Source organism: Eschscholzia californica, unplaced genomic scaffold, assembly GCF_041429995.1.
Source record: "Eschscholzia californica isolate CP2 unplaced genomic scaffold, dmEscCali1.0.p SCAF_1, whole genome shotgun sequence".
Lineage (NCBI taxonomy): Eukaryota > Viridiplantae > Streptophyta > Magnoliopsida > Ranunculales > Papaveraceae > Eschscholzia > Eschscholzia californica.
This window is the reverse complement of record NW_028238198.1, coordinates 10,393,760-10,419,518: the sequence shown is the minus strand read 5'-3', so window position 1 is coordinate 10,419,518 and position 25,759 is coordinate 10,393,760. Positions and strand designations below refer to the sequence as shown.

Genomic DNA, 25,759 nt, shown 5'->3' with positions numbered 1-25,759 from the left:
CTAGTCCTCGAGCAAAACAGAAAAATAAAACCAAGCCCAATTCACCACTTTCGTAGGGAATCACGATTGCACTTAGCATGTGCAATAAGCCGTTAAACCTCTAAGTTACCCTAGAGGACGAGTTTTGTCTCGTGAGGGTTTCCAGTGAATATACCCACAAAATTCAAGAATTTCAAAAATACAGAAGGGTTTAAATATGATGTGGACTAAAAAGGTTTATCCGGTAAACTTTCGAAAGTTAATAGAAATGAAATCCAAGCTAACCAAACCATACAAAAGCTAAAATTCCCTTCACTAGTAATCAAGACTCGAAGTGCACGTGACCAGCCAATATGAGTATCATTTCGGTTCAGAACAAACAAAACCTTGATTACCTTCTCAATACATTTCGCCTCGACTACTGCCTCACGGTCATACACTCAAAAATTTAAGTCACTCAGAAATGTTTCACTCAATGTGCGAATATGAGCATGAAGAAAAACTCAACACATTACAAAAGACGGACTAAATTTTTGGTAAACGACTGATCTCATAGAAAGGCAACAACCACTAATACGGACTGGGGAAGTTAACCAACTCTTCTCACCTGATCAACTGTCTAACAATGCTTCCTAGAGGTCAATAGACTATAATGATGATGTGACTAGAACTCCTGAGACCTCGACGTCTTCAAATCTTCAAGAATTACTTCAAGGGATAAACACGTAAACAAAACTACACAAACACTTTTTTTTTCTTTTCTTTTTCTATTTCTTTTTTTTTCTTCTTTTTTTTTTTTTTTTTTTTTGAAACAAATCAAAATACACATCTTACTTTCTCAACAATTTCCTTGGGTATAATTTTCTCCTCTTTGCTTCATGCCTTATTCTCAGGGTTCTAACATATGGATTTCTATCTTCCTCTAGTTGACACTGTTTTCAAGTTTCTTAGACTACAAGAGAAGGTTTGCTTCCTGAGGACATCCCTAGTGGTTGTAAAATTTGAACTCAGGAGATCAAATGAGTTCTTTCAATATTACGAGGTTGAGTAGCTCTTCATTCTACTCAGAATTAGCTCAGAAGAGATCACTCAAAACAACAAGAAAGGCTCAGAATCTCACATGGGTTAAGTCTCCACTAATGATCGATTAAGTTCTCTCAGAAAAGTCTACTCTTCACCTATCTAACACTCACATGGCTAGTGCACAGACAACCTCAAGATTCGAAATTCATGGAAAAACCTTTAGCAAACGGATAGTCTGACCAACTAGACTATATAACTATTAACAAGCAAAAACAACTAGACTCACATTTTCAATCCAAAAATTAAAAATTTTGAAAATTTTTAAACCCTTTTGAATTTTTGAAATAAGGACTTAGCAAAAAATTCATTCCCCTATCCCCAAACTTAAACCGAACATTGTCCTCAATGTTCTGAAAACTATGTAAAAAATAACAGGGTGAAGGGAAAGATATTACCTGATTCGGAAGTCTTAAGCGTGGGTTGCCTCCCAGAAAGCGCTAAGTTTAACGTCTTCAGCCAGACGAAACAAATGATTCGAAAAATAGAAAAGATTATACCTACTAGATTACAGAAGCGTAACTAACTGTAAACCAATAATCGATACATCTGTGGGTCCACCCAAAACACAAAGTTTTCAGTGAACGATAGTCTCACATTTTTGTAACTTGGTGATAGTGTAAGTGAGACTATCAAGAAAGAAGGGCAATCCCCAAACTTAGACGACAATAAGGTCGTTAAGTTTGGTACTGCACCAGAGAGATCACAGACCGGATAGAAGGGGTCTTCATATGGATGGTAGACAAAGGGAGAGAGTGTTTCAAAATCTACACATGGTTTCGAGGGACAAAATACAAAGCAATCTAGATGACTATCAATGACACCCGGACTTAAACTAGGGTTCTCTAAAACAGGTATTTTGGGTTCCTTCAATGGAGAAACCCTAATATCAGACTCACACTCCCTAGAAGTCGGTTTAGATAAACCTTCTATACTCTCTTTGATCGCGATGTACTCAGGGTCCTTAAAGAATTCTATATCCTCACCAAAGTCAAGCGAGACAATGGTCTCATTTAACACATTTATCAACCATGATTCATCGTCCTTAAGCGAGTCAGACGACTTCAAATCAACAACCTCTCCATGTTGGGACCACGATCTATCCATCTCTCATTCAATTTTTTTTTTTTTTTTTTTAACGCGAAAACCGGGGAAGCACTACGAAGATCTTATAAAAAGTACCCACTAACAGGGGATTCTTGGGTGATTAGAAAAATTACCTCCCGTTCAAGACGGGCGACGACCTTTGTAGACGACCCGGGCCACTCTTCCCTTAAGTGTCCGAACCCGAGGCTTCGTTTGATTTTCGGTTACAATTTACAAGCCCTCTAATTTAGGGTCAAAACTTTAATCCAAATATTAAAAAAAAAAAAAATTAAGAAAGTCTAAAGTCTCTCTCTCACCAAAAATAAAATAAAATAAATAAAACTGTAAATTTCTTCTTTTCGACTCCTCCTCCTTGTTTGCGCCTTCTCTTTCGCTCCTTAATGTCCTACACACCAAAAATAGAGAAGCAAGTCAAAGTGGCCAAAAATCAAAACTTACTAAAAATAAAAACTTTCCAAGATTAGAACAAATTTTGAACTTAGTCCCCGGCAGCGGCGCCAAAAACTTGATGGGCCTAAAAGGTTACTCTAAATAGGTCTACACCCGCAAGTGCACGGTTGTCAAGTTGTAAAACTCCGGTAAGACCGGTTCGTTCCTCAGAGACTAAGTCAAATTTCAATTCTAATCTTAAAGCTACTATGTCTTCAAAATAGTGGTTTGATTGGTAATATGTTTTTTTTCAAATAATAAAAAGATAAATAGCAATTAAAAATTAAATAATACTAAAGTTGATATTCAGATAAAGGGAACCTATGAGAAGGGAGAATCTAGGGTTTCAGGATCCACTTTAGCAAATATGACATCTGACTTATGCAATTTAGATCTTCTTCTTTTATAACTCAAGGAAGAATAACCAACCTCGGATGATCTTTACTTTTCAGGACACTTACTTTAAAACTTTCAATTTCGGTACATAAAATCACTGGTACTCTAACTATTAGATATCAAACGTAAGCATGATACATTAAAGACCTAAAGCCTAAATATGAACCATCAAACATAAGTATAACTAATGAAAGGGGTTATCGTAAAAGATACGCGAAGAAATCAAAGTATTTAAGCAGTTAAAAGAGATTAAGTCAGAAAATCACATAAAACTAAAGCTTAACCTTAACCCTAGATCGGGAAAGTTAGTTACACATGATTGATGAGAGTATTATAATGATTAAAGAGAAGGAAAAGAATAACATTAAAGAAAGGAAAAGAATCGGAGAGAAATCACCTTTTTTCGCCTTTTTTTTTCTTCTGCGCAGCCAAACAGAACCTTAGGGAAAATTATTTTCTCGTCTTCCCGGAAACGATTTCCAGGTGAGAAAATAATTTTCCTTCCCTGGTTTTTCTCTTTCCTTCTCTGTTTTCTCTTTCTTTCTCTTTCAATCTTCTCTCTTTATCTCTCTAATGAACACAGAAACTCTCTCTTAATCTTTACAACCGAATATGATGAAGAAAGAAGAAGAAAAAAAATAATAATGGAGTTTTATAACTTAAATTAAATCTCTTTCGCTCTCTACAATTCAAGAGCTTCTCTCTTACTAACTCTTTCAATCTCTCCTTCCCTCTCTCACAAAGAGAAGAATCAAAAGAAAAAGAAACCTAACAGTAAACTCTCAAACTCTTTCTCACTCTAGCTCTCGGTCATACTTTAATGGCCGAATGGAGAGATGTTTAATGATTTCTCTGGTTTCAGCCGTGAGCTCCTCTTGTGATGATGATGTACTGTTCTTCTCTGTCCCCCAGCCGAGTATATCCTTCTTTTTCCTTTAATCCTTCGGTTATAAGAGAAGAAAACCGATTCCCAAATCCTTCTTTATTTTCTTCTTACCATTTCTGACTAGTTCACTTTCCATCTCTGTTTCATTCTTTCCTTCTCTCTCTCGGTTTCTATCTTTCCATCTTTACAACCTTCCATTCTCTAATTTATCTTCATAATATTCTTCGATTTCTCACTTCTCTCTCCATATGGTCCATCGCGGAGTATTTTAAGAGGCTGCAACGCGCTTCAGATTGACCCACATGTATAAAAAGATTCGGTGGCCATCAGATTTCTAGGAAACGAATCTGGATGGTTGGATGGACTGGGGAGTACGGTAGAAACTTGCATGCGGGTATACGAGATTATGCAGTCTAAAAGTTCCCGAAGTACAACTTTCTGTAACCGAAGAGAGCCCTCACCCTATCTGAGCCGTCTGCTATGCCTCCCTCTTATGCGCCACGTGCCCACAAGCTGATTTGGTCAACCGATTTATACCCCAACTTTGACTAGCTATGATTCTCCCGTTCGAACTCCGATTTGATTTCCGTTTTCACCCACGGGTTCATCTTGGGTTCTACTTTCACATGAGCACTAATATTGACCAGAATACCCTTGTCATTAAAATGACCAAAATGCCCCTCAAGTATGTCTATATCAACGATGTTTTTGCATCGAACTCCGTAAATGAGACCTGAGAAAGAAAATCAAACAAATCATTAGAGTAAACGCTCGAACCGGACTAACTAACCCGAGTTAAGAGATTCAAATGAGACATTCTCATGTCTCATCATTGGAGTCTCTGAGTTGTGGATCTGATGACTGGTTTCTCCTTTGAAAGTTCTACGAAAATCCAACTGTCCATGATTGTTGTGTTAGAAAGGTTGTGAGTCTTAGACACTCGATTTGCAACTAAAGCCGAATATCAAACACCACGAAGATGAACAACTTTGTAGATAGATTTACACTTAGAGGTGAATTAATTACAACTACTTCTCTCTGAATAAGGAGATAATAATTATGAACAACCTTTCTTTTATACTAGGAGAAATACTATCAACTCTCTTACAAAAGGAAAGACAAGTATTTAGAAGAAACTATACTCTCTTTCTAATACTAACTCACTTTCTCTTCTCTTAGCTTGTTTATGAAGATGGAAAGGATGGGATGAGAATGGGATGATTTGAGTTCCTCATCTTCATCTCCTTTTATAATAGGAAGTGTGAGATATGGTGTAGAAACCTCACCACATGAGGTGTTTCATTAAGCTTGTGATGTCCTCTTGAGAGATGGACACTTCAAAAGATAAGAGGCTTGTAACCTAGGTTAGGTGTCTCACTTACCATGGGTGTTTCATCTTGTTTGACACCTCACATAGATATATAGTTGACACCACAAGCTTGTCGATGCCACCTCAAGCTTCAAACTAAGTAGCTTTACATTCCTAACAGGTTGGTTCCAGCAGTAGGACCGGCAGGGTAGCCAGAAATGTTTTGGATAAAATTCTGAGAGGTAGAATCTTTGATGACTCTTTCTGAATTACAAGGAACAGATGAAGGAAGACCACGAGATGGAGGAATATCTAAGACACTCTTTGGAGGATTTGATAGAGAACCAAGGCTAGAAAAGTTGTTAATGACATTGTGAGACCTCGGAACATTGATGTTGTTGTTTGGAGGATTTGGGCTCTCTTGAGTAGATGAGGATCCAATTTGAGAATTTGGGCCATGAACCCGATACTCCCATCCTCGAGTAGATGATAGTCTAGTTTGAGAATTATGTCGTTGTAGAGTAGATGGTGGTTGGATTTGAAGATTTGTACTGCAAACTGAGCTTTTTCTTTGTTGCAGAGATGGTGATCCAACTTGAAGTTGTGAGGCATGAAATGGATATCGTCTTTGTTTGGTAGACGAAGATCCACTTTCAGTATTTGGCCCATGACTTGGTGTCAACGACAATAAGCTTTTAGTATTCGGCCCATTACTTGGTGTCGACGAAAATCCACTTTCAGTATTTGGCCCATGACTCAGAGGTATCAACTTCTGTCTCACGATATTTTGGACTAATGATCCCATGCCTTTGGTAAATCTCATCAAACTCTCGTTATATCCAATACCACCATTACTCTAAAGAAGAACAAAAGAGAACATTATACTAGTAAGCAACCAATATATATATATATATATATATATATATATATATGTGTGTGTGTGCGTGTGTGTGTGTGATGTCAGAAGGACTAACCGTCACAAACTGCTTCGAACTCTCATAGACAGTTGAAGCAAAAGACTCATTCTGACTGAGAAATTCGTCCGAAGGCCTGGATATTCGTCGACTTACATCTACATCAGAAGCAGATTTTTCTACCTGTTAAGAATGAATTAAATGAGAAGTTAAATTCGGCCTATTGTGACTCGGATTGATGGAAAACTTTATGCATCATTTTCAAGCAAGTTAACACTCAAATTTCAACTACTCGTTCTATTAACCGACATTTTCACCATCGCTCGCTAATTATGCAAAGTCAACTTAGATATTGGATTGGGGACAATAGAATTGATGGACATAATCAAACTTTTCATATTAGATCAGTAGATCGGGTCAAATTAATAATAATAATAATAATAATAATAATAATAATAATAATAATAATTTGTATAATAAGGCAGGAGAGTGTCTTTTCTAAAATATACCCTCGTCTACAATGGCTAGATCTTCGTCTAAAACTTTTAAAACGTAGAAAAAACCTTTAGATCTCCGTCTTAAAACTTGTAGAATTAAAACTAATAAGATTAAACTAAAATACTGAACTTTATTGATAATTTGAATGAATAAAACAACTCATAGGCCCCCCTTATGTAGACTTAGAGGTTCCTTAACCTAATCAAACTCAAATAACAATTTTTAATTAATAAAATACTAGTTTCCTAAACCTAATTAAATTCTAATAACAACTTCTAAATAAATAAGATACTAGAATCTAAAACTTAGAAGGTTTCCTAAAGATATAAAACTGCCAAAACTAATAATTCTTTACTAAAAAAAATATTATACTACTAAAATAACTAGTTTTTAAGATATCCAAGATACTTGGAATATCTCATGAAAATCTCCCTGCATCACGAATATTCTATTAGGCATACAATTATGGGCCAAAACAATAGTTTTGGTTGCTTTACACGGGCGGCCGGGGCACAGTTATTATCCATGCCTTTGTAATTAACACCCAACCAATAACATTCATGAGTCATGCACATGAGATAGTCTTATACGGAGTATTATACTATTAGGCTAATACTAGTAGTTGTTAACGTGTTTGTATGTTAATGGGTCAAAGAATTTCCTTTAATGGGGATAAGCCTTGAGTTGTTATTGATCATTATCTCTATAAATAGAGTCTAAATAATGTACTACTCTGTCAAATTTAATTCAATTGGAGTTTATAAATATCTTCACCGAGAGCTCAATTAAAATCAACTTTTATTTTTCTCATCTTCTTTCTTTTGTTCTTGTTGCTACTACTAGTACTGCTAGAATTCAAATATGGGTTACAAGGTTGCCAAAGCTTCCGAGTACCTAGTGATAACCGGTTTCAGAATACCCGATATCAAACTCGCTAAGAAAGCATGGATTCTACCAGGCCAATCTTGCAATGTCTTCGATGTTTCGCCTGTCAATTACACTTTCGACGTTCAAGCCATGAGTTCCGAAAAACTTGCTTTCGTCCTCCCTGCAGTTTTCACAATCGGTCCTCGTATTGAAGATGAAGCAAGTCTCTTAAAATACGCGAAACTTCTCTCGGGTCACGACGGTAATTCTAGCCATGTTAAAGAGCTAGTTCAAGGTATAATTGAAGGTGAAACTAGGGTTCTTGCTGCTTCAATGACTATGGAAGATGTTTTTAAGGGTACTAAAGAATTTAAAAGAGAAGTTTTTGAGAAAGTTCAACTTGAACTTAATCAATTTGGGTTGTTAATCTATAATGCAAATATTAAGCAACTTGTTGATGTTCGAGGACACGAATATTTTTCGTATTTGGGTCAGAAGATTCAGAATGAAGCAGCAAACCAGGCGAAAGTCGATGTAGCCGAAGCTAAGATGAAAGGTGAAGTTGGTGCTAAGTTAAGGAGTGGACAAACCTTACAGAATGCAGCGAAAATAGACGCGGATACAAAGATTATTTCGATACAAAGACAAGGAGAAGGGCAAAAAGAAGAGATTAAGGTTAAGACTGAAGTTAAGATCTTTGAGAACCATAGGGAGGCTGAAGTTGCTGAGGCTAATGCTTCTTTGGCTACTAAAAAGTCAAAGTGGGCTCAGTTGGCACAGTTAGCTGAGGTTGAAGCAGTTAAGGCAGTAGCAATTAAGGAGGCTGAGTTGCAAAGGGAAGTCGAATCGAAGAATGCTTTGACTCGAACCGAAAAGCTCAAGGCTGAGTTTCTTAGCAAAGCTAGTGTTGAATATGACATCAAGGTAAGTTTACTAACAAACTTTTTTTTTTACTCGAAGTCTGACTCAGAAACCGATATGACATCTTTTTGACCACTAACTTCCATTAAGCCTAAGATTGCATTGTCAATAGATGGAGATAGATGGTAAGTCGTAACTCGTAAGTAATTGTTGCAACCGGAGATCCTTAAATTTTTTTTTTTTTGAGTATTGTTTTGGCCCATATACCCTTAGTCAATATGGTATTTGAAAAATAATCTTTCGAGTTTATTTTCGGTTTAAACAAGGGGCTATTTTTTTATATAGCCATTCTGTTAGGGCTATTTGACCTAATTTTACCTTACTTACCTTTTACATCAAGCAAGCAATTAATCTTGGCTGTCAATTTTTTGTATAATTAGGTCAAAGTTAAAGAGTCACTGTAGGAATGTGACTTCAATTTTTGGGTTGGAGACTTTTGAAGTTGAGGAAGAAGTTTCATGAAAATCACCTCTCCCCTATAAAATCTGTCCAAATAAATTTCCACTACCATTACTCCACACAAAAAATGTCCAAAAATTTATTGGTCTGACTCTGACCTCTAAATTAGAGTGTTTGTTAGAGATTGACCCATATTTGTTTAAATTATTAGAGTTGAGATGGGAAACTGTCAAGTGGTACATGACAAAATTAAGAATATAACTTTTCCAAAGACTTTTGAGTGCGGCCCTTGAAAATATGAAATAACTTTTTCGACTTAGACCATTAGGAGTAGCGTCTTGACGACAATTTGATGGAGTTTGACCTCTAAAATACACAATCTTAAAGTTTTATAATGATAGGATATGAAATTGACATATATCATACATATCTCTCGACTCTCTATCGGGTTACTCAATTTGAATCTTACAGTTTCTCGGAAAAATAAGTTCTTTCTATGTGTTGAAATTTCATTGTCCACCAATGAAATAAAATCAGGTACAAGAAGCAAATTGGGATTTGTACAAGAAACAAAAAGCAGCAGAAGCGGATTTATATGAGAAGGAGAAATCAGCCGAGGCTCAAAGGCTTGCTGCGGAGGCACAACTCTATGCTAGACAACAGGCGGCTGACGGGGAAGTATATGCGAAAAGAAAAGAAGCAGAAGGTTTGGTTGCTTTAGCAGAAGCTCAAGGCATTTATGTTGGAACTCTATTAAAAGCTTTCAATGATAACTATGGTGCATTAAGAGATTACTTGATGATAAATGGTGGAATGTACCAAGATATTGCCAAGATTAATGCTGGTGCAGTTCAAGGTTTGAAACCGAAGATAAGTATCTGGACTACTGATTCTTCTTCGTCCGGGGGTAGTGGTGTTGGTGGAGATATTACCGGTGGTGCTGCTGGAGGAGCGATGAAGGAGATAGCAGGAGTATATAAGATGCTGCCACCGTTGTTACAGACTGTGGAGGAGCAGACAGGGATGACTCCGCCAACATGGTTGGCACGTTCGACTTCTACCACTAATACTAAACCCGCTTGAAATTAATAATTTAAATATTACTAAGTTACGGATCTGAAATATTATAATAGGTTAGTTCTTGTGGATGGTTTTTTGTGTTTTAAGAATGATTGTGTTCGGGAAGTTGTTTAAAAATTCAAAAGTTAACGTTTTCGGGTTTTGGTCTTTAATGTGAGTTTAAAGTTCGAAGTATGTTTGCTTTTACTCTCTTTTTTTATCTCTCTCTCACTCAAGAATTCCTACCTAAAGGTTGTGTTCGACAACGAAAATGATGTTTACTTCGAAAACAATCTAATTTTGAGTCTAAAAATCAACTTTTTTTTATCGTCTAATCTTCTTGATGACGTTACACTCATACCCGTGCAGGTGTCCTTGAACATTATAATATGTTGAGAGGTCTTTAGATAATGTTGAGACGATTATCTCTTATGAAATTAGCTAATTAACCATCTCATCTTGGAACCGTTTCTGTTTCCCAAGTAGAACATCTTCTTCCATTTTTCATCATAAAGGGCCTAGCGCCTTATCGGTCTTTGCTTGCAATTCAAGATATCGTTTGTATGTCAAGTAGCCAACAAAAAGACATATTTGATTGTACAAGTGTCGAACATTTTTATCAAAAAACTAATTCAATAAGGAAACTACAAGCATTTTTACCAACATAAGGAGTGGATACATAATGTATAGCTATATAAACCCGGTAATATACGTCGTTTAGTTCTAATCTTCTGTCATAATTTAGAAATCTCAAAGAGATGAGAATGGGGAAGAAGCTTGAACATCCCAACTGAAACTGAGAACGACGAAAAATAATTGAATGAAAATAAACATACCTAAGATAGTAACGACAAACTGTTGCAGCTTCATCTAAGCTGTAGCGGGCATCTACTAGAACGTCTTTAGGTAGCTTGCCGACGCACCGCTGTTGAAAGAGAGAAAGCCCCCGCCATCATGTCATCGTGGACCATAGGTCAAACTGCTTCTTCCTATAGCATTAGACATACATATTAACCGCTACAAAAGAAATAGATTATAAGAGTAGCTAGGTAGGTTTCGAGCTAATAAAGCAGATTTTAAGTAGCCATTGCCATGTATGGTTGGATACCCATTGTGAAATAGCACACTTTCTTGCACCTTAAACCTCTTGTCTGACATATCAATCTTCTGTTAAGGTGTACTTCAGGATCTAAATCTGAGTAGTCAGTCCGGACTTTCCACAAGCACCCAAACCGTCTCTCGTTCTTTCATTTGAAAATGGCTCTCCCCGCTTCTCCTAACATATACATCATACGAGATACGACTACCACGGTCGGAACTTTGAACTTGAAGGAGGTTTGCACATCTTCAATGAATTTCTCAAATTTCAGTGTTAAATTAAGACTACGATGATAGTGTTGATATAATGTCACCGTTTGCAATCTCTCGGAGACGAAAACTTGACAAAGACAGGTTGCCCGGAGCAAAACTATAACTCAGAAAAGCTAGCACAATTAATAAGTGCCATACACGTCCTTAACCGATGAGAATTCTTTCCTCATCAGACGAACTACAACACCAACAGCAGCTTGTGTGTGCGAGATATTCATGATCATGGTTTATAAATGTATATATAGAAAACAAAAACTATGTACACAACATCTAATTAAATGTACCCAAAAGAGTAGTATATAACACTATTCAAGCTGTATCCTTAAACTCATACCCGATCTAGATTAACATCTTTACCAAGCACTTTTTCAATGCGGATTATCATGTAATCTCTAAGATGAACAATATCGATAAGACGATGAACAATACCACCTGTGTCACTAAGATGGGCAATATTTTGGCAATCAAAATTGTAAAGAAATTAGTAGTCTTTATTTAAATTTTTCCTCAAGTATCACATTAAACTATAGAGATTTTGGTTATTTGGATAGTTTACTTCACTTGTGATTGATGAATCTTACAAACTCAGATTACATATATCTAATCCTCTTTTCAGAAAATGTAATTTTAGATCAAAGTCGAAGAATACGAGCTATATAAAAGAAATGCTATATCGTAATGATTGCTGAAATGTTATATGTCATGAACCATCATATTGTGTTATGTAGTTTCGTAATACCTTACAAGGAAATAAAATAAAATCCGACTCTTATGCAAAAGATCCTGCACTCATCTTTTTCGGAGCGTGGATGTTTGGCCTATTTTGGATCTTGAAATGAATTAAACACCCATAGCCTGGCCTATTTTGGACCCTGAAATGAATTCAAAACCCCGTAGCCCCAAAAAATAACATAATTAAACATTTGACTTTTTGATGGAATTTAGAATTACAAATAAAAAATAAAATAATGTTTAGAATGTTTTATCTAAGAGGGATCATTTCTTTCAAGACAGGCCATGAGGCATGAAGCATACAAATAAGATTACATTAGAACATCTCTAAATCGAGAATAAAGTCAATGTTATAAACTAATAATAATACAGAATATAGAGTCAGTTGGTTCGGTTCGGTTCGGTTTGTTCAACTTTTAAATGATCAAATGTACTTTAATTCATTTAGTCCGTCTATCGGATGGGGATTCTCTCACATATTGATATCAGTTTGATACATCATCAACATGTGATAAACACGAAAATCTACTAGTCAGACAATTTAAATGTTACTCCCCACCCCACCTGTCGGGAATTTGAGAAATGGATAAACACTAGCCACCATAATTTTAAAATCGTGTTCTAATTGGATTCTCTATCAATGACTCATTTGACCTTTTCTGAGACAGAAGTTTGGTTGCCTATTCAAAGGAAAAGGGAAGATATATTGAAAATGATTGTGATTGTTACTTTGGGTAGGTGAGGTTGTTTAGAAGATTTTCAGTCTTCTCCTATTAGGTATAACTTTCAATCCCAGTTTTATTATCTTCCCCCTTTTCTTTTCTCTTTCTTCTCTAAACAAAAATTATATAAAATAATGCAGTATAATAATACAGTAATATATCTTCTTCTTCTTCTTTTGTTTGTCTTCATTCTTCCATTAGAGAGAGAAAGTGAATAAAGAAAGATATAGAGAGAGAAAAACATTGAATTCACACTGCAATTTGTACTCTGGGTAGGTTTATTGAATTCTTTGACCTGGGTTTTCTTTCCCTTTAAGTTTTGATTTCTGGGTTTGGGTTTATTTGAGATTTTATATGTGAAATTCTAGGGTTTCTAATTTTTCTTATTTGCATTCTTTTGAAGGTAAGCAAGCATGTTCTGTCTGTAGAATTTGATCACCCATTCCAAGTTTCTGATTGATCTTTTTGTTTGTTAGATTGTTTATCCCTTTGTTGATAATTTAGGCTTCTTATTGTGTTGGTATGTTATTTGATGATCCATGTTATTTTTTATATTTTCGGTTTTTCTCTTCTAATTGAATTTGTGTTCTTAAGGTTGAATTTTGGGTTCTTTTTTACATTTGATTGTTTGTTTTGCTGTCGATTTTTCTGTTTTGCAGGAAATTGAGAAAATGAAAGCTAAAGGAGTTGCTACTGGAAACTACTACATATTGAATACCGGGGCGAAAATTCCATCTATAGGCCTTGGAACATGGCAGAATGGTGGAGATCTCTGTGTTGATGCTGTAAAAACAGCTTTAGAAGTAGGGTATCGTCATTTAGATTGTGCCCATCTTTATGGGAACGAAATCGAAGTTGGGGAAGCACTTGCAGATGCTTTTAATGGTGAATTAAAGAGGGAAGATGTTTTTTTGACTTCTAAATTATATTGTACTACAAATTCGATAAAGAGAATAGAGAATTCAGTAAGAGTTTCGCTTAAGAATCTTGGAGTGTCATATTTGGATCTCTATTTGGTTCATTGGCCGGAGAATTTGGCATTTGGTGATGCTACCGATCCTCCATGGAAGTCGAGTAGTGAATATAGACAAGTTTCACAGAGATTGATGCCAACATGGAAAGCCATGGAAAGTTTAGTGGAGCTTGGTCTGGTTAAATCTATCGGAGTTAGTAATTTTAGTGTTCAACAGATCACTGAACTTCTACAGTTCGCTAAAATTGTCCCAGCTGTTAATCAGGTATACTCGTGTTCTTTAGGTTTCTATTGAGTTTTCAATTTTAGTAGTTAATATTGAATAAATTACTCGTTTCTTTGTTCTAAAAAGCGGCTAGACCACATGTAGGGTTTTCTACAATAAAGTGAAAATGAGTTCTATAGTGTAAGCCTAGTTTAGAGCTCAAACCCTAATAAAAATATCCCTGCCTAAAACTGTCTGGTCAACTTATTGTTATCTAACTTAATATTAGTATATGATGAGCACGTAAAGAGCAATTAACTGATAAATAGGGAAATAATCAATAGGCTCGAAGCCTAAGCCCCGACAACCTTTGTTTGAGTCAGTTTGACGCCTACAATGACATTATGTTTTCTCTAGCTTCTTGAAGGATTCTTTCTATCTACTTGAGTGTCGGTTTCCGCTTCTAGTGATAGCGATTTTTTTCTGAAGGTGTATAATATGTATGTATGTATATATGTACACCTTAATACTCAATTCCCAATGTTGAATTGAACTATTGAAGTGTCCCAATTACAAGGGAAGTCCCCATAGGATGCCGAGAGAACCAAATTTGTTCTCTCGCACCAAAAGAAACAATAAGAAATTGAAGATGCATTTGTTCCTACCTTTCCGTACAGACCAAATTACTGCAGATAGTGTAATTTTAGACGCAAAGAGATACTTCTCGGTGAACTTTATCAAGTTTTTGATTGTTCTGTGATTGGCTTGTATTAGGTGGAGTTGCACCCTTTTTGGAGACAAGATGAACTTGTGAAATTTTGTCAATTAAAGGGCATACATGTTTCTGCTCACACTCCTTTAGGAGTACCAACTTCTAGTCAAGGACTATCTGACACTGGATCCAGTGGTGATGAGGAACCAGGAACTCCTCGGATATCGTTTAGAAGGTCAAGATCGGTTCATGGCCCTATGTTGAAATTGTCTGTTGTTGCTGAAATTGCAAACCGCCATAAAAAGACGCCTGAACAGGTATATTGTAATCCTTGTTCATAATGTAGCTGTTCTTGTTATCTCTTGAAATTGTAGTCACATTTTTGCGATTGATCTAATAATGTCTCTCTTCACGTTATTCAGATTACTTCATTAACTACTTCCTTAAAGTTGTAGATCCAGAAGAATTAAATTGTTAAGGAAAATAGTGTTTGATCTGAATTTATTGCAGAAGCATATCTTGATCCCTCAAAAATCGTCTCCATTAGATCACTTAACAGAGCTTGTATTTTGTTTACTCAAAACTCATTACATAGACCTGACACTTGCCCACAATGAGTCAAGAAATTTAAATTTTACTTGCAAACTATCAAAAGTAGAAACATAAACTGATAACATATTCAAAACAAATCGTGTTCACATATAGGAGGCATCCTATTCACGTTAGACTATATAAGGAAGATGCTATCCGAAGGAGAAAAAGACAAAGGACTACTTCAATACTTTCTTCTTTAGACTAGAAACAAGAAAGTTTTGTAAATGAGAAGAGGATTATAAATGAAAAAAATTGTTAGGCTATGATATTAACTTTTATTTTTCTACGTAATGAAATAAATTGTTGGGTCATAATTGTATGTTAATGTCATTGTGGAAGAGAAGACGTCTTCAGCGTAACAACTAGAATTCTCGAAACTAAGCAAAAAGGATATTAGTAATTATTGTTTTCATATGTAAATGTTCTATTGTTCGTTTTTGTGGTAGAATTGACTGCCGGGTTTAACGACGAAATACAATTGAATAACATTATCATATAAACTCTATAATTCAATCAATATCTACGAATCCCTTAGAATAAATCAGTTAGTTCGACATGTAGTTTTGCCACTTGTATTTTATACCCATCGTAATGGCCTTCTTATTTTTCTGTTACAAAAACTTTTTCTCGTTATTTTGGCTGATTATACTAGATGGTAAAACGTGGTTGAAATTTGTCTTTTATACAAAGTAACGGCATCCATGTTTAAATTGTTATTAGCGATCCTAAAAGTGCAGATGATTAAAAATCCAATCTGTGTTTATAATCTGCTGCAGATTATTTTGCGATGGGGACTTCAGAGAGGAACTAGTGTCCTCCCTTGCAGCTTGAAGCCGGACAGAATCCGAAAGAATATCGATATTTTTAGCTGGTCACTCACAGACGAAGAATTTAACCGATTGAACAAAATTGAACCTCAGGTATGTTTGTTCGGAAATGGGATTGAAAATTCTTCGGAGATTGGGTTTTCTTTCGGAAGTAGTCCCCTCCAAGCTGTGCATGAGATGGAAGATGACTATGAATTCAATGCTTAATTGTTTCTATCTCAGACATTGTGGAAATAAAGTTACAAATCATATGTTCATCTTGTGTTATCAACCATTACTTGTAATATCGTCTTCTTTGTATCCTTCCTCAGTTAGCTACTTATGAAAATGAAACCTAATTTGAAAATGTAAACAGAATCTAGAGTTGCAAGTGAAGACTGATTTGTGAGTTGTTCATGATATTTTTCATTATGTTCATGATTTCTCTGTCGTTGATCGGTAGAGAGAGGCGGGAGAGCGATAGAGGAAGAACAGATGAGAGGCGAGATGGATGTCTTTGCCAGCTTGAGGAGAAATATAAAATGAATGATAAAACTAAGAGACGAGTTTTTGCACTTGTGGTGTTGAATGAAGCTATTTAGAGAGGACAAAGTGGCCTTTCGTGCCACCATTGTTATAATACCTTTGGATAGAAAGAGGCATAAGAAGTAGAGACGTTTATAGGGTGGGTGGCTCTTCATACACTCTTTAGCCAGTATATGTTTTTTCTCACCTGCAGGAGGGTTGATAAATTGGGTCTGGAACCCCGTCGGTTCAGTGGTTTGTCGGATTGGGTTCGGAAGCTTCTGGATAAAGAACCTTTCGGTTCAGTGAGTAGGTTTTGTTACGATCCAACCCAAGGTTACCTGGAACGCGGATCGCTCCGGTACGTGGTACGGGTACCGGTACGCGGAACGCAATCATGTGAGTATCGGGTACGCTAGGGGTGTACTTCTCCGCTACGCCATTTTCGAGTTCGATACGTTTTGGACTATTTTTCACAGACAATAAATACTCTCTATGATGCATTTATAATAGATACACCTACTCTTAGACATCATTTCTCCATCAAACTTACAATCTAACAAGCCAATTGAAAAAAAATTTGTAGTTTAACTACTTAATTAGTCGAATTTATAGTTTTCTACAAAGATTTTAGGTTAATTAAGACTAAAAATTCCGGTACACTAATTTTGGGGTACTGGATCGTGAACCCACCTAAAAAAGGTATGAAATTCGGGTACGGCGAATCGGGTACGCGGTACGTACAGTGGAGGAGAGTATCTGGTAACGTATTCCAACATTCGGCAACCTATGAGATGTCGACTCTGATTAGGTGCGATGTTATAGTCCCAAAATACTCGAAAGACCACTCAAAACAAGAGTGTGTTAGGGCAATGCTTATCTTGGGATGTGCAAGGTCTTTTAAGTGGCTTGGGCACTCTGCCAGGAATGATACCATGATCTCATAGTGGGGCGTAATGGTGAACAATATCAAATAAGTAGGCCATAATTGAACCGTCACAGATGAAACAAGGATTGGAGGTGGCTCATCTCCAAATGCGAGTTACACTATCTATCGCTTGGATGTGAACTCAGAGTCTGGATCAAAGGTAAAACTCCGAGTACCTCTAAGTGTGCGAGGCCTTCTGCAGTGTGTCTGGGCTCACCGCAAATATAAAATCATGGGCGAGAGGTGCTGGCACCCGCCTATCGTAAACAACATCCAACAGGAGGTCTTTGGGGATGTGGGACGGCAAAAGTTGCTCCCAAGAACTTTTCCTTGATAACCAAACAGGGTCTCTAAGAGACACCCACCCGATCAAGTTACAATATTAGTTAGCCAGGAGTCGGGTACTTTTTAGCTGTTCTTTTCTGTGGTGGTCTCGTCGGAATCGCATCCACAAAAGAAAGAGATGATAGCCAAAAAAGATAATAAAAAGAAAACAGGAGGTCCAACTACAGCCTTCCAACAAACACAAAGCACTAAAAAATGCCTACAAAAAAGAAGAGGAAAAAACAATAATATCTCAAAGATAACCAAAAGGCTTCTCATATATGCTGTGAAAGTGACACCATATCATAGTTTTACTCCAACAAGTACTGGTTCTAAGTGCTCTTGAAACTAGATATCGAATAGCCGCCCCACACGGACAAATGGAAGTTTCAGAACCAACAATATAATATCTAAGACCTCTTCGCTCATTGTCATGAGTCGGATGCCCACAAATTTGACACTCACAAATTCCTAGTTTCCCCAAATCTAGTAGGCTAGTTAACAATTATCCACAATTAGAACAAATAATAAAGACAGTGAGTATAAGATATATCAAAACCCAAATCGATAGCAAATTCCATAATCTACCTTGCTTATAGAAAGAGCTATAATTTAAACTAAAGATGTTAACAGTGAAGATTCCAAGATTATTATTTTCTATAAACTATCCACATGAACAAAATAGTACGAGCAGTCCCAAAGCAAAAGTAAAACTATTTTCTTCTTTTATTTGCACAAATAGCGAAATTTTCGTAAACTACACATCACAAATTTCTACAAACACTCAACTTCAAAGTTGATATGTTAGGTATTAAAACCCTATGTTGGAAATCAAAACTCCGAGTATGCGAAAATATAGATAAAGTATTTACAGCTGACCTCGTTAGAGAGACCCATCGCACACGATAATCATCTTGTTTCCTCATTTAGTTGTATCTAGATTGATGTTGTCGAGCCATGAGACTATTTGTTGTGTTGACGGCCTCAATTTTGGGCATTCGCTCAAACAAAGGCAAGCAATTTCAAGAACAAGTAACATTTCCTCGTAACGGTCTTTGTCATATATGCATGGATCAAATACCTCAGTTTCCCTCTTCTCGGTCCTCATTTGACGAACCCACGAGATTAAATCACGGCTACCTTTGGGCTTGCACATGTCCATGGGCCTTTTACCCGTTATAAGCTCCAAAAGAACAACTCCGAAACTATAAACATCCCCTTTAAAAGTAGCAACCGCAGCTAACCCGTATTCAGGCGGAATATATCCCAAAGTTCCAACTAGATCAGTCGAGACATGAGTGTCATAAGGGCGAATAAGTCTTGCCAGCCCGAAATCTGCTAAATGGGCTTCAAAGTTCCCGTCGAGGAGGATATTACTTGACTTTACGTCTCGGTGTAAGATATGAGGTTGGCAAGATTGGTGTAAGTAAGCCAATCCCCTAGCTGCCCCTTGAGCTATTCGAAGTCTTGTATCCCAGTCGAGTGAGGAAGCACCATCAAGTTTCTCATGTAACCAGTAATCCAAACTCCCATTCTCCATGAAGGAATAAATTAAAAGCTTATCGGATTTGCATCTGCAATAACCTTGAAGAAGGACGAGATTCTCGTGTTGAGCTCTTGAGAGAGTGTCAACTTCAGCATTGAATTCTCTGTCCATCTGCCCACAGTCACCAGACAGTCGTTTAATTGCGACCTTTCTTCCATCGGGCAAGATTGCTTTATAGACCAAACCGAACCCCCCACACCCAATTATATTTGCTTGATCAAAGTTGTTTGTTGATTTCAACAGATCTTCAATAGATAACTCTTTAATAATCTCTGTATTTTGGAATAGGATCACTGATCTTGATCCTAATGTATCCGTCTCTTTATCAATGAAATCATCGCTACTTTCTTCAAGATCAACCCGAGTTCTGTTATGAATCTTCATGACAACCAAGACTATGATTATGAGCAGAAAAACTGTTCCTGATCCAATTGCAACAGCCATTCCGATAATACCACTTTTGCTTTTCCGCGCTTTTTCTGTTAAGACAGGAGAAGACTTGAAGTTCGGAGAGCATGAGTTAGAGTGGTCGTAACAAAGACCTCGATTATTCTCAAAACTCGAGGATGGAAAAGTTAAGAATTGACCACCCGAAGGGACTTTCCCAACTAATTGATTATAAGCAACACTAAACTTCGATAAAAAGCTTAGCTCGGTAAGCGAGGAAGGTATCGCTCCAGTAAGATTATTATGTGACAAATCTAAAGTCTCCAAGCTAGTCATACCCGAAAGTTCGGCTGGAATAGGTCCTTCAAGACGATTCCATTTCAAATCGAACAGATGAAGTTTCTTTAAGTTCCCAAATTCAGGCCAAATTGGTCCACTAAGCATGTTATGGCTCAAATCCAAAGATGGTGGAAAGCTTTTAATCTGATTATACTGCAAACCCCTAGCACTTCGGTTCGTCTTCATGAAGAGAGGGAAGTCCAGAGAGGAATCTAACAATGAAAGATTACGATTTATGAGACTTTGAAGTTTGGTTAAGCCTTTCGGGATCTCTCCGGAGAAAGAGTTATTCGATAAGTCTAAGAAAAAGAGGGATTCCATCTGACCAATCCAATTCGGAATAGTTCCACTTAACTGATTCCAAGATATATCTAGTAACTGCAGATTAGTTGAGCTCATTAACCATTGTGGGACTGAACCAGTCAACCCACAATTTGCAATCACAAGAGCTTTCAAGTTGGTAAAGACTAAACTTGAATCTACAGGCATTTCTTCAGATTTGAAGTTCAAAGTAAGAACAAGAGTAGTTAAGTTCTTACACTTTTGCAAAACCGAAAGAGCAGAAGTAATATTATGAAGACTTGAATTCGATAATGAAAGGTAAGATAGAGAATGCAAATTCTTGAAACTCTCGGGGATTTCGCTATTGAGATTATTACGAGCAAGATTAACCATCGTTAACCCACGACAAGTCGAAAGACTATCTGGAAGTGGTCCGTTAAACTTGTTCGAACCAAGATCAAGTGATGTTAAACTAACCATAGATGAACAATTAAGATCTATTGAGCCATTAAGTGAATTGTTCCTAAGACTAAGCAACTCAATTGTGGGAGAATTTGATAAAGAAGTTGGTAAATGCCCAACTAACCTATTCGAATGAGCTGAAAGTCTTTTAAGCTTTCTAAAATTATCGAAAACATTAGGAAGATTACCCGAAAAGTTATTCAAGGAAATATCTAATTGAACAAGGTTAGAGAGATTACCAATTTTATCACTCAATAGCCCAGAAAACAAGTTATCTTGAAGATTTAATCTGCTCAAATTCTGTAATGTGAACAAATCATCGGGCAAATACCCACTGAAAAGATTAGAATTCAAGTCTAGTTGTTTCAAAGAAGAACAATTTCCAAAACCAGGTGGGAATTTTCCTTTGAGATAGTTCATGGCTAGATTAAGAACTTGAATTTGAGTTGAGTTTTCACAGATACCTGAGTCAATAGGACCAGAGAAGGAATTCGAAGAAATGTCGAATATGATGATAGAGGGTAGATGAATCTCCATAGGGATTGAACCAGATAATTGATTAAAACTCAAATCAAGAAACTCTAGTTTCTGTAAAAGAAACAATTTTGATGGAACTATGCCTTTTAGATAATTTTGAGATAGATTGAGAGTTTTAAGCTGATCTAAATCAGCTAAAGATTCAGCTATAGTTCCTCTTAATCTTTTGTTTCTAATCTCTAATCCAATAACTCTTGATGATGAAGAATCACATGAAACCCCAGTTAGATTACAACAATTTGAAACAGAAGATAAAGAAGTACTGGAATTTGATGATGATGATCCCCAAATTTCAAGCCCAGAATCTATCCCTTCGAAGAACCCTTGTAATGCTTTAAGATCATTTGAATTGCAAATTGGGGTTTGAGAATTCAAAATCTGAACTTTAGAAAAGATAACAAGAAAAATAAACCAAACCCATAAATCTCCAATACCCATTTCTCTAAACAACCCCATGAACTCAACTACTAACCTCCACCTTTCTTCTTCTGCTTCTTCTTCAAAATAGAATCAAAAAAAGAAAAATTAACAAATGGGTAGCTCTAATTTCAGTGTGAATATCAGTTTGCTGCAAAACCCATTTTTGAATTCCAAAGAAATCTAGTATAGGGGGGAGATTTTTCTAATAACTTCCAAATTGTTCAAGAGAAACATAAGGAAGAAGAAGAACTAAGGGAAGATGAGGTTTTCTTGTTAGTTGTAGAGAAGAAGTAAAGGAGACAAACCTGTCAAATATAGAGATAAATATAAGAAGAAGAAGAAAGAAGATTGGGGTTTGACTTTCGACCAATTTGGCGTCTGATTATAAGATCCAAGACCAAGACTGATTGCCTCTCTCTCTCTCTATCTCGTGCGCTTTTAGAGAGAGAGAGAGAAAAAGGGGAGACGTTAGTGGTAGGGACAGTGTGATTATTAGGTGTTGTAAGGTGGAAGGAAGACTGGCAGAGTTACTACTAGTCAGTCACCTGCTAAAACCAGTTAAGATTTCTTGTCACCGGTAAGACTTCTGTCACAGGTCTATGCCGGATCGACTCGGGTACTTCACATAGAATTCAACATTATGCTCACTTGACCTAAAACTCAAGTTAATGTTTTCTTTTTCGTTTTTAATTGTTGGGATTTGAGACTGAATTGACTAATTTAGATTTCAAAACTCCCATCTGGGTTCATTTTGATTTCTGTTAAATCAAACCATACCGATAAAACAGATAAAAAAAAAAAATTACTCCACGGAGGACTAAAAATTGTCTAATTTCGATTTTGAAACTCCTAGATTCGTCTGGATAACTAATTCGGGTTGATTTTAATTTCAGTTAAATCAAACAACACAAATAAAAAAAACTATATCGGAGTACTGAAAATTGTATTTGTGAACAAGATTTCTCTTTCATTTGGGATAATTATTAGTGTCTTCTTATGTTTGTATTGTCGGAACTGAATTCAAGAATAATACTACTTTGTGAAGATATTCTAGTAATTTGAATCATGTAAAAGAATTTCGAGTAAATTTCTGATGAGCTTGTTCGTACATTAACCACACACCGTAAGCACCTATAAGATAGATAATTAGATTTGTGTGTTACAAAATCCCCTTTTTTGTGATTTAATGACATGAACAGCCATTTATGTCCAACTACTCAAGCAACAACTTTTTTTTTTGTTGTTGTTGAAACTCTCAAGCAACAACTTAGTGTGGGTGACCCACTCTTTATTTGTTTGCCAAGCCAAAATTGCCTAAATATCATAGAGTACCGATCATCACTATTCTAGTTGACCATACCATATTTGAATTTGAATTTATATTTCCTTTTTCTCTTCCACTTACATGTTACAAGCTTTACCCTCTAAATTGAGTAAAACATATATGCATAACCATAGATATTTAGCCCAGTTTGGTTACAATACAAATCTTTTATGCACTTATTAAAGATTGAACAATGTAGGTTCTATGTATGCAACCCCCACTTTTTCTACTATCGAAGTCTATACATGAATATTAGTTTACTACTACTATCGTTGTTGTTTCCTACGAATCATAGTGGATATTATAAAGATTCAATATGTTCGATGACGTTTATCAAAGGGGCGAGAGCAGGGTTGGATGCGAAATTTTAGGAGATTCGGGTAGACCCTATTTTCTTTTTTCCCGTGCATGTTGAGCACTAATACATTAGAAATTAGTAAATGAAAGACAATGAAAAATGTAGGTGTATAGGTGTGTAGTATTGATAGTGGCTCTGTTGTGACAGTAAATTGGTTCATTTTAGGGGTGTGCAAAAATAGACCGAACCAATCAAACTAAACCAATCCAAACCGATCCAGTCGGTTTTCAAACCAAACCAAACGACGAGTGGTTTGGTACGGTTGTAGATTTTCAAAAACCAACAGGTTTGGTTCGGTAAGTGGATGCACTTTTTAGGAACCATTAAAACCAAACCGAACCAGTCAAGTTCAATTAATATATATATAATTATATATTTACATAATTTTTTCTAAAATACATCTATCATATCTCTATGATTTCATACAAATACATATCTTTCATCAAGTTGCTATAAATAAGAATAACTACTACCCATACAAAACAACAACACTACTACAATATAATGTTACTAGCTAGTATTAGATTAAAACAATTCATGTATGATCAATGTTACTAGCTACTATATAATATTTCGACGGTGGACGTGCACATGTCTTTCATGTTTCAAATGGTTTTTCGATGCATATGTTAGTTTGATTGTTTCTCCAGGTTTTTCAGGAGTGTTGTCTTGATTTTATACGTCAATGTATGAAGAAAGTAACTCGATTCGCCGATTTTCATGGAGAACAAATTGATTTTTATGAATGGTTTGGTATCCAGTAGTATCCAAACCGCTTATGATGGTTTGGTTAGTAACCGAACCAAGCTCTGATCGGTTTGGTAACGGTTTGAATAATCACTAACCAAACCATGAGTAGTTTGGTAACGGATGTCACCAAAATACTGGATACCGAACCAACGAACACCCCTAGTTCATTTCTCTTTCGTGTTTACACATTAGAAGTTATATTCTTCGCCAATAAAGTGATAAACAACACATTCTCTCTCACATCCGTATTCGAAATCAATAGTATAATTATATCCAAGTTGCTGCTTCTTTTTCAATTCCACGAAAAATCTAGACAACTTTATGTGTTAAGTTTTTGTTGTATATTGAAACAAATATTTGTGCGGATGCATATATTTTTGCTTAAAAAACAAATATGATTTGTAAAGAATATTTGTTTCAAAGTTTGACACATGTAGCTAATCAAACAATAGGGGTGGGCAAATTGCAAATGAAATATTTTCTAAAAAATAATAATACCTATAACCTAACCAACCATTAATATTTTTCCCTTCCTTTTCTACTTTAAAGATCTAAAGTTGGACCCAAACATATTTTATAGATCATATGCCCTTGACTTCTACCATTTGTGCATTTCCCACTTGTACTTAGAAGTGATTGTGAGTTTCTCTCTCAAATATTGTCTTCATATGAGGTTGAGGTTATAACCCTACAAACTCATAGGTTAAGGAATAGATCAGCACCACAACTTAAATTAAAACAAAGAAAAAGGTACTTTTTTAGTGCTTGACCCTCTTTAATGATGGAACTCCAACTTATATTCTTCTATAAAAAAATTAGTAACCTTCATAGATAAGGTTTGTCTATTATTATGAGATTTAAGTGCTTGATCCTCTAAAAATTAGTGGAGCACTTAGTATAAGAAACCTATCATCATTGTAATCTAACCAAAAGCAAAACATGCAATGAGAAGAAAGGCAGATTAAAAAATAAAAATGAAAAAAAAAAAAAAAAGTCCACTTCAAGTTTGTACTACACTAGTTTTTGTCCCTTAATTTACAGGTAGTTGGTTTTACCATTTGGTAGATTAATCAACAAGTGCTATACTAAATTTAAATTTACAAAATTTGTCAAAGAAAAATGTATGAACCAATTTTGTCCATTTCTTCCCCATTCATCGGAAGTTTATAATGTACTTAAGTGTCGTAATGGTTATCTTAAGATGAAAAATGTATGAACCAATTTTGTCCATTTCTTCCCCATTCATCCGAAGTTTATAATGTACTTAATTGGATCCTAATGGTTATCTTAAGATGAAAAATGTATGAACCAATTTTTTCCATTTCTTCCCCATTCATCCGAAGTTTATAATGTACTTAATTGTCGTAATGGTTATCTCTGAGATTATTTCTAAAAATTAAATTTGTTGTTAATTATCAATCGCCTTGCTATATTAACCCAAACACATGACTAAAAACTGAAATTGGGATGCTGACATGAACCCATATTTACTAGTGAGGATAATAATGGGTTATGAGTTGATTTATACAAATATGACAAAGTTTAGTGGTTTAAAAAGGGGTCCATGGGTTTTAAGTCTAAAATAAAGTTAAAAAAGGGGTTTAAGGTCCAATCTTCT

At 35.9% G+C, this 25,759-nt stretch overlaps 3 protein-coding genes and 1 long non-coding RNA gene across 8 annotated transcripts; 2 read left to right on the top strand and 2 right to left on the bottom strand.

Annotated features, from left to right (window-relative positions):
- The first annotated feature begins 7,166 nt into the window (after nt 1-7,166).
- LOC147564013 (flotillin-like protein 4) lies at nt 7,167-10,039 on the top strand. Its single transcript, XM_086642794.1, has 3 exons — nt 7,167-7,191; nt 7,254-8,389; nt 9,323-10,039. The coding sequence occupies exons 2-3, from the start codon at nt 7,460-7,462 to the stop codon at nt 9,866-9,868; spliced, it is 1,476 nt and encodes a 491-aa protein (XP_086498920.1). The 5' UTR covers nt 7,167-7,191; nt 7,254-7,459; the 3' UTR covers nt 9,869-10,039.
- Nucleotides 10,040-12,509: 2,470 nt separating this feature from the next.
- On the top strand, nt 12,510-16,376 carry LOC147564011 (NADPH-dependent aldo-keto reductase, chloroplastic-like). Of its 5 annotated transcripts, XM_086642774.1 has the most exons (5): nt 12,736-12,941; nt 13,073-13,189; nt 13,329-13,907; nt 14,622-14,876; nt 15,930-16,376. In XM_086642774.1, the coding sequence occupies exons 3-5, from the start codon at nt 13,341-13,343 to the stop codon at nt 16,185-16,187; spliced, it is 1,080 nt and encodes a 359-aa protein (XP_086498900.1). In that variant the 5' UTR covers nt 12,736-12,941; nt 13,073-13,189; nt 13,329-13,340; the 3' UTR covers nt 16,188-16,376. The 5 variants fall into 5 exon arrangements, with proteins under 5 accessions (XP_086498896.1, XP_086498894.1, XP_086498900.1 ...); XM_086642770.1 differs by lacking the exons at nt 12,736-12,941; nt 13,073-13,189 and adding an exon at nt 12,510-12,724; XM_086642768.1 differs by lacking the exon at nt 13,073-13,189 and having other exon boundaries at nt 12,662-12,941.
- Nucleotides 14,925-15,933, bottom strand: LOC147564012 (uncharacterized). The gene is made up of 2 exons (XR_015225874.1): nt 15,228-15,933; nt 14,925-15,156 (listed from the first exon to the last, which is right to left on the bottom strand). It is a non-coding gene; the product is annotated as an uncharacterized LOC147564012 (long non-coding RNA).
- Nucleotides 16,377-18,362: 1,986 nt separating the features above from the next.
- Nucleotides 18,363-22,226, bottom strand: LOC147564010 (phytosulfokine receptor 1-like). The gene has a single exon (XM_086642765.1). The coding sequence runs from the start codon at nt 21,743-21,745 to the stop codon at nt 18,659-18,661; it is 3,087 nt and encodes a 1,028-aa protein (XP_086498891.1). The 5' UTR covers nt 21,746-22,226; the 3' UTR covers nt 18,363-18,658.
- Between the last annotated feature and the right edge of the window lie 3,533 nt (nt 22,227-25,759).

Coding starts and splice junctions, on each gene's coding strand:
- LOC147564010 (XM_086642765.1), bottom strand. CDS start 21,745: ATGGGGTTGTTTAGAGAAATGGGTATTGGAGATTTATGGGTTTGGTTT.
- LOC147564013 (XM_086642794.1), top strand. CDS start 7,460: ATGGGTTACAAGGTTGCCAAAGCTTCCGAGTACCTAGTGATAACCGGT. Junction 8,390..9,322: donor GTGTTGAATATGACATCAAG/GTAAGTTTACTA, acceptor AAATAAAATCAG/GTACAAGAAGCAAATTGGGA.
- LOC147564011 (XM_086642770.1), top strand. CDS start 13,341: ATGAAAGCTAAAGGAGTTGCTACTGGAAACTACTACATATTGAATACC. Junction 13,908..14,621: donor TTGTCCCAGCTGTTAATCAG/GTATACTCGTGT, acceptor GGCTTGTATTAG/GTGGAGTTGCACCCTTTTTG. Junction 14,877..15,929: donor ATAAAAAGACGCCTGAACAG/GTATATTGTAAT, acceptor AATCTGCTGCAG/ATTATTTTGCGATGGGGACT.